At 52.9% G+C, this 8,501-nt stretch overlaps 1 protein-coding gene across 1 annotated transcript in view; it reads left to right on the forward strand.

Annotated features, from left to right (window-relative positions):
- The window catches only part of TSHZ1 (teashirt zinc finger homeobox 1), a 75,036-nt gene extending 70,054 nt beyond the window's left edge, over positions 1 to 4,982 (forward strand). The window contains exon 2 of the mRNA XM_023242110.2: positions 428 to 4,982. Coding sequence (XP_023097878.1) covers positions 428 to 3,609 — 3,182 coding nt within the window. The 3' untranslated portion in view covers positions 3,610 to 4,982. The remainder of the gene's footprint in view (positions 1 to 427) is intronic.
- Positions 4,983 to 8,501: the final 3,519 nt, after the last annotated feature.

Consider the following 8,501-nt stretch of genomic DNA (forward strand, 5'->3'; position numbering starts at 1 on the left):
ATTTATGGAAACCATATGATCCTGTCTGTGGAATATGTTGCCCTCAAAGCCGACAGCCGGGTCCCACCCGGTGGGAAGGCGTAACAGACCCGCATATCACTTAGGAAAGCAAGGGCCTCTGGGAGGAGGGGGCCAGGCTCCCCTTGCGGCCCCCGCTGTGACGGCCAAACTGACGTCTCGAAGAAGGGGGCGGCTGCTGGCCCTTTAGTAGAGGCCCCTTCGGCGCAGATGTATTCACTCGGGAGGGGGGACGTCGTCCTGGGTGAAACCCGGGTTCCGCCGCGGAGCCGTAAGCGGCTGCTTCCGTAAAGTGTGACCTGGGAGCTTGGCTGAGAAACTTCTCTTTAAAGACCATCTAACTGCTGGGGAGGCCGCGTCCTTGAAGATGATTGATTTCCTCTCACTGTGTTTCATTTTTCTCTCCTAGCTTATGTTCCCGAGGAAGAACTAAAGGCAGCAGAGATAGATGAAGAAGCCGTGGAGGAGGATGGGCTGTCCCTGGACGTCCAGGACGGCGAGTACGTGTGCAACGAGGAAGCGGAGATCAAAGAAGCCCAGAGCTACCAGAACTCCCCGGTCAGCACCGCGACGAATCAGGACGCGGGCTACGGGTCCCCTTTCAGTGAGAACAGCGACCAGCTGGTCCATTTCAAGAGCTCTTCCTCCAGAGAGGGCAAAGAGGATCCGCAGGGCCCGGACGGCGTCTCCTACCCCCAGGACAGCTTGGCACAGATCAAGGCTGTGTATGCCAACCTGTTCTCCGAGTCCTGCTGGTCCAGCCTCGCCTTGGACTTGAAGAAGTCCGGTTCGACCACCAGCAGCAACGATGTGGGCCCGAAGGAGAGCTCCACCCCCGCGCCCACGCCCCCCACCAGCACGGCGGGGCCCACGGGCACCACCGCGAGCACCCCCAGCTCGGGCTCGGGCTCGGGCTCGGGCACCGGAGGCAGCGGCGGCTCGGGCTACGACTGGCACCAGGCCGCGCTGGCCAAGACGCTGCAGCAGACGTCCTCCTACGGGCTGCTCCCCGAGCCCAGCCTCTTCAGCACCGTGCAGCTCTACAGGCAGAACAACAAGCTCTACGGGTCCGTGTTCACGGGCGCCAGCAAGTTCCGCTGCCGGGACTGCAGCGCCGCCTACGACACGCTGGTGGAGCTGACGGTGCACATGAACGAGACGGGGCACTACCGCGACGACAACCGGGACAAGGACTCCGAGAAGACCAAGCGGTGGTCCAAGCCCAGGAAGCGCTCGCTGATGGAGATGGAAGGCAAGGAGGACGCGCAGAAGGTGCTCAAGTGCATGTACTGCGGCCACTCCTTCGAGTCGCTGCAGGACCTGAGCGTCCACATGATCAAGACCAAGCATTACCAGAAAGTGCCTCTGAAGGAGCCAGTACCAGCCATCGCCAAACTGGTCCCTTCCACCAAGAAGCGCGCTCTGCAGGACCTGGCGTCGCCGTGCTCTCCCGAGCCGGCGGGGCTGGCCGCCGACGCGGCGCCGGGCGAGTCGGCCAAGGACCAGAAGGCCGCCAACCCCTACGTGACGCCCAACAACCGCTACGGCTACCAGAACGGCGCCAGCTACACCTGGCAGTTCGAGGCCCGCAAGGCGCAGATCCTCAAGTGCATGGAGTGCGGCAGCTCCCACGACACCCTGCAGCAGCTCACTGCCCACATGATGGTCACCGGCCACTTCCTCAAGGTGACCACCTCGGCCTCCAAGAAGGGGAAGCAGCTGGCGCTGGACCCCGTGGTGGAAGAGAAGATCCAGTCCATCCCTTTGCCGCCCACCACGCACACGCGGCTGCCCGCCTCCCACGTCAAGAAGCAGCCCGACTCTCCCGCGGCGTCCTCGCCCGCCGAGGAGAAGAAGGAGCCCGAGCGGGAGAAGGCGCCGGCGGCCGGCGAGGCGGAGAAGAAGGTCAAGGAGGAGAGCCAGGACGCGGCCGAGAAGTTCGAGCCCACCGCCCTGTATCGGTACCTGCGCGAGGAGGACCTGGACGACAGCCCCAAGGGCGGGGTGGACATCCTCAAGTCCCTGGAGAACACGGTGTCCACGGCCATCAGCAAAGCCCAGAACGGCGCACCCTCGTGGGGCGGCTACCCCAGCATCCACGCGGCCTACCAGCTGCCCGGCACCGTGAAGCCGCTGCCGGCCGTGCAGAGCGTGCAGATGCAGCCGTCCTACGCGGGGGGCGTGAAGTCGCTGTCGTCGGAGCACAGCGCGCTCCTGCACTCCCCGGGGAGCCTCACGCCCCCGCCGCACAAGAGCAACGTGTCGGCCATGGAGGAGCTGGTGGAGAAGGTCACCGGCAAGGTCAGCGTGAAGAAGGAGGAGAGGCCCGCCGACCGGGAGAAGGGCTCCCCGGCCAAGGCCGTGTCCCCCGTGGCCAAAGAGAACAAGGACTTCCCTCGAGCGGAGGAGAGCGGCGGCAAAGTCCAGCAGAAGAAGGGCCCCGAGGCGGAGGCGGGGAAGGCCAAAAAGGAGGGCGTGCTGGACGCGCACACCCCAAACGGCACCGAGCCGCTCAGGGCCAAAGTCACCAACGGCTGTAATAACCTGGGGATCATCACGGACCACTCGCCCGAGCCCTCCTTCATCAACCCGCTGAGCGCGCTGCAGTCCATCATGAACACGCACCTGGGCAAGGTGTCCAAGCCCGCGAGCCCCTCGCTGGACCCGCTGGCCATGCTGTACAAGATCAGCAACAGCATGCTGGACAAGCCGGTCTACCCCGCCACCCCCGCCAAGCAGGCCGACGCCATCGACCGCTACTACTACGAGAACAGCGACCAGCCCATCGACCTGACCAAGTCCAAGAGCAAGCCCCTGGTCTCCGGCGCGGCCGACTCCGTGGCGTCGCCCCTCCGGGAGAGCGCCCTCATGGACATCTCGGACATGGTGAAAAACCTCACGGGCCGGCTCACCCCCAAGTCCTCCACCCCCTCCACGGTGTCGGAGAAGTCGGACGCCGACGGCAGCAGCTTCGAGGAAGCGCTGGACGAGCTGTCGCCCGTGCACAAGAGGAAGGGGCGGCAGTCCAACTGGAACCCCCAGCACCTGCTCATCCTGCAGGCTCAGTTTGCCTCGAGCCTGCGGGAGACGCCGGAAGGGAAGTACATCATGGCGGACCTGGGCCCCCAGGAGCGGGTGCACATCTCCAAGTTCACCGGGCTGTCCATGACCACCATCAGCCACTGGCTGGCCAACGTGAAGTACCAGCTGAGGAGGACAGGGGGTACCAAGTTCCTGAAGAACCTGGACACAGGACATCCTGTTTTCTTTTGCAACGATTGTGCCTCTCAGTTCAGAACTGCTTCTACGTACATAAATCACCTAGAAACACACTTAGGCTTCAGCTTGAAGGATCTCTCCAAGCTGCCACTAAATCAGATTCAAGAACAGCAGAACGTTTCAAAAGTCCTGGCCAACAAGGCTTTGGGCCCGGTAGGGGCCGCCGAGGACGATCTGGGCTCCACATTCCAATGCAAGCTTTGCAACCGGACTTTTGCGAGCAAGCACGCAGTCAAACTGCACCTTAGTAAGACCCACGGCAAGTCCCCGGAGGACCACCTGATCTATGTGACAGAGTTGGAAAAACAGTAGCGTCCAGGTATGCAAGGGACGGAGGCACATTGCACTAAATGTCGTCTTTGTACTGCACTAGGCCCGGCTGAGCCTCCGAAATCAGCCTTCCCTTTGTTGCCGAGCCGGCTGTCTGGACCTTGGTTTTTCTTACACATATTTTGTAGTTATATTTATATGCTCTTTGTCCGATTGTGCATGTTATTTTTCTTTTTCCGTGAGTCAAAGTCTGACCTTTATTTTCAACATCTGTTCTTGATGTTAAGCTATCTTTTGTAGGAAATAGTGGGGCACACTACTCAGAGACATTTATTTAGCAGGCAAGAAAGACACAAATAACAATGACAAAAAGACATCCTAAAATTACGAAGTTGCCATGACAATAAAGGTCATAGAACCTAGTAGTGTCACGTTTAACCCTTTGAGGACTGCAATTGCATTTCTGTGCCTTTCACTCAAAAAAAGAAAAAAAAAAAAAAGAAAAGAAAGAAAAAAAAAAGGAAAGAAAAAAAGGCTTCAAGGCATTTCATTCAGATCAAAAGCTGTGTCAGACACAAAACTTATTTAATAATTAAAAAATGAGCTTTTATATGCAGAACTGGTTTGTGAAGGAAACATGCATGCAGCTGTTGGAAGATAGAAAGGTGTCTAGGACTCATGGGGTTAGGAAGCCACAGCTTTACACATTTAGAACAAAACAAACCAAACCACACAAAAAAAAAACCCACCGCCACCACCACCCCAAACATCCCGAGTTGCCACTCTGCCCAAACCCTCTGGATGCTGAAAAAAAAAAAAATGCCACTTTTGGCAAAAAAGTATGCAAGCTATTATTTAAAAAATGTGTAAAAATGCTATTTCTTTTTTCCTGTAAAATACTGCGGTTTATAGTTATTTACAAATGTAAGCTTTGGTATAAGCTGACCTTTCTATAGCGTGCTGCATTGGTAAATGAAAAAAAAACATGGGGCAAACGGAGTCCTTTCCTTGTAAATTGCCAGCATCCGCTTAAAAACCCCTGTATGTTACATTATCGTACCATTTTAATCTATTCCACTTTCTTTGTACCTTCTGGCTGTATGCTTTCTCTTTTAACTTTTTATATTGTCATTTTATATTAAATTTCTGTGTATATAATGTAAAACCACGATTTTTGAATAAAATTTAGTTCCTGCAGCTTGATTTAAATAGAGGAATTTTACCGGCACCTGCATCTTTCCAGATGCATGTATATCAGACAAAAAATAAATAAATGAAAACAAAGCAACCAGTGCACTATTAATTATACATTTTGATGTTCTATCATTAATATTGTACAGTCCATTTCGGTTCACACAATTAAATCCACTGTTTTCTCAAATGTAAAATAAAACCCACATGCAGTTCTTGATTTACATAGATTGTCATGTCGTCATTATATTGCCTTTGAGATGTTATTTTAGCAACAAGAGGTATATAGCTTCTGCAGTCAACCAACAAAAATTCTATTCAGAGTCATCACTTCGTGATTTGTGTGGTGACACGCTTCATGCGGATGATAAGTGTTGCGGTGTTGGTTTTTTTTTTTTTTTTTTAATGATAATTAAAATGTTTGACGCTACCGGGTGCCACGGGTTGCTGAGTTCAGCCACTGAGTGGTGACTGTTTTGTACATACGTGGACTGAGCTGCTTCATGCGGAGGATCCTCACGGACTATTGAAAAATGTTTACGGTTATCCTTAGTGTGAATCCAGGGACTTGGGGCCCGGGGTGGGTGGGGGCTGGTGGGGTCGGGGGTGGAAGGGCCGGTCTTGCTGTAGCAGCAAAGACCCTGGGTGGCCTCGGAACTAGTCTCGTGTTGCTCCAAAGAGGAAAGCCTGGTTTCTGCACTTTTGGAAATGCAGTTTTTAGAAGCTGAGCTGCTCGGGGCTCCAGCGTGTGGGGCCGGTGTTGTTCTGCAGGTTCCCCCGGAGCACCGAGGGGCTCCACCGGGGAGACCGCCAGGCCCACCCCCCAGCCGTCTCTCTGGGGCTCACTGCTTCCGCCTGCAGTGGGACGTCACAGGTCCAGGCCCCCAGCCTCTCTTCTCGCCGGAAGTACTCACGGACGTGAGCAGGGAGACGGCTTCTACTACCTTTTGCTTAGCTTTTCATGAAAATTACGTCCGGAGAAAGGTTAGGAGGCCGGGCTCTGTGCAGAGGCAGCCGGAGGGGAGGGCGGGGTTTCCGCTGAGAGGAGGCGGTGGGGGGGGGGGGCGGTCAGGGCGCCATGTTTGCGTGGTCTTGGTGCCAAGGCCCAGAGCACCAGGGAGGCTTGCTACGTTTTTTTCTGCCTGTTCTCATTGGTGAATAGCTCTGTCCTTTAGGAGCTGCAGCCATTTAGACATTTCAGTTCACTTACTGGGTGATTATGTACTTTGGGCTCAAGGGGTGACCGAGAAGAATAACAATGAGGCCTATGGCAGGAGGTGGCGTCTTTGCATAAAAATCCTTTGAAGGTCCTGTGTGTTTGACCACAGGCCCACAAATTCGTGATTCTGCGAATTCACCCTGTAGTGGGAGTCCTGGCGGGTGCAGGGGTGTGAAGGGCGGGGGTCAGAGGCCCAGGTGGGGTCTGCTGGGTTTGGTCCCCAACGGCAGCCGCTAAGACATTTGGAGGCTATTTGCACTTGAATCCTGACCGCTGGGGCTTGGGCACAGAACTCGGGCTTTCCTTTCTTCATGTTTTCCTTTTTCTAATTCGTGGTCATGTCGCTATCTTGTCATCCACCCTGGTTGTCACAGACCAGTGGATGGAATGCTAGGTTCTCTTGTCACCACTGCTAGTGATGAAGAAGGCCATCCTGGTTCCATTTAGGGAGCACTTCCTGGTGCCAGGGGCCATTGTGAGTGCTTCGCACGAGTTACCTCATTCACGCCTCACACCTGTACCTGGGGTCCCGTACCTTCCACCGTGGCTGGCAAAGGAAGAGCTCAGCTCGGCACTGAGACTCGCCCAAGGCCGCCTGGCTTGCGATCCACAGAGCTTGGGCTCCTAACCAGAGAGGCTTTGCCTGGGGCTCAGCTCTCTAGCACCCCCTTTGATCTGCCCCCGGTGTGATCGCCCCAGGTCCCCAGGTGGGGTGTGGCAGAGAAGGGCTGGGCATCTCCTCTGGGATGGGGACTAGAGTAGGGCTGAGTGATGGGGTAGCCCTGACGGACAGGGACGGGCGTAGCCACCCTGAGCAAACGGGCATTCTTCAGATCCCCTCCAGCCGCAGCCCACCTCAGATCACTTGGATCTGGGAAGGAAGTTGAAAGAATGTCTGTTACGAGTTTGTAGCAACTTCAGTTGAAAACAGGTCTCCATAGTAACACGGAAACTCGATTTGTATCAATACCGATAGATTGAAAGATCCCGGGAAGAAATTGGCTACCTCTGATTTGAGGGTTTCCTCAAATTTCCGCTTCCTTCATCTGTATTTGAATACACATGCCCACCTCTGCTCCATCACCCTTGTCCCCGGGACGGATCCCACACATGGCATTGAATGCTCTCTGCTTCCCCGTGGTCCTCTCTCAGCCCAGGGACGAGGCCTGCATCTTCTGTAGTAGGAGGCAAGTGGGCCTGAGTGACCCGAGAGAGCTGGCCACCCGCCCGGCCCCCTGGCCCAAGGCCATGGGAGGCTGGGGAGAAGGCGAGTGGCCCGGCCGTCCTGCCTTTCCGTCCGGTCAGGCTGATGTCGTCTACATGCAAACGTAGCCCTACTTTGCATTCCTATTCGCATCTTGAGCCTTGGGTTGAAGAACTCATCAGATATTTGTTCCTGTAAGTGTGGGACTGTTAAAAGTTGGAGATACTCCTCAGAATGTGGTTTGGGTGAGGCTGTTCCTTGATCTTTCACTAATACTTAAAGAGATATAAAACCTGTAAAATAATGGTCGACACTCGTTTGTGTAGGAGAAACAAACCCTTAGGCATCGTAGGCAAAAAAAGAAGCGATTAAAAACTTTAAGAATTCTGCCCCCGCACTCCTGTGTTTGGCGATCTTTGGAAAGCTGTTAATGGTCTACAGCATGCCTAAACTACTTGTGAATTTTCAGAAACCTGTGTGTACAAATAGGTTTCTGCTTCTGTCCAAGGCAAAGTTCTTTGTTGTGCACTTTATTATTATTTCTCTTAAGGGGAACGGACCATTGAAAGCCAACTATTGATTTGTAAACTTAAAAGGCGACAAAGGGTAAAATTTGGAGAGCATTTGTACTTTTTATGTCACTATATTCTTATAATAAAAAGTAATATATAATCATTGCAGAAAACTTGGAACACAAAAAAATAAATAAAAATTTACTATCGTTTTCATCTAAAGAGGAATCACTGTTGGTATTTTAGAGCTCAGTCTTTTTTCTGCGCTTCTAAAACGTAGAGATTACGCTCAACGTAGTCCTGTACTTTGGTGTCTTTACCTGACACGAGATTACGCGTATTTTCCCATTTGATGAAATACCAAAACTTTCTCATCTTCCTGAGATGGACTATATTTAATCAGGTCTCCGTCAGTTAGAATTTTAGAAAGGAACATTAGATTCCTTTCAAGTTTTCACTATTAGAAATGAGCACAAAGAACATTCTACTCCATATTTCTGATTATCCCTTTAGAACCAGTACCTAGAACTGAGATTTCTGCACCACGGTATGGCGTGGTACATATGCTCAAATTGTCCACCAGAAGAAACTTTATACCAGCCTACACTCCCATTGCCATGACAATGACCATTTTTCCACGTGGACATTTTCTTTGTGAACACAAGGATTTTTTAAAAAAAAAATTTTGGCTATTTGCTCTAATTGGCCAGTGGAATCTTGATGTTTTCATTTATAATGCTTTTTTGAAAAATGTATTTAGATTTTAGAGAGAGAGAGAGAGAGAGGGAGAGACAGGCAGAGGTGGGGG

Source organism: Felis catus, chromosome D3 (genome assembly GCF_018350175.1).
Source record: "Felis catus isolate Fca126 chromosome D3, F.catus_Fca126_mat1.0, whole genome shotgun sequence".
Lineage (NCBI taxonomy): Eukaryota > Metazoa > Chordata > Mammalia > Carnivora > Felidae > Felis > Felis catus.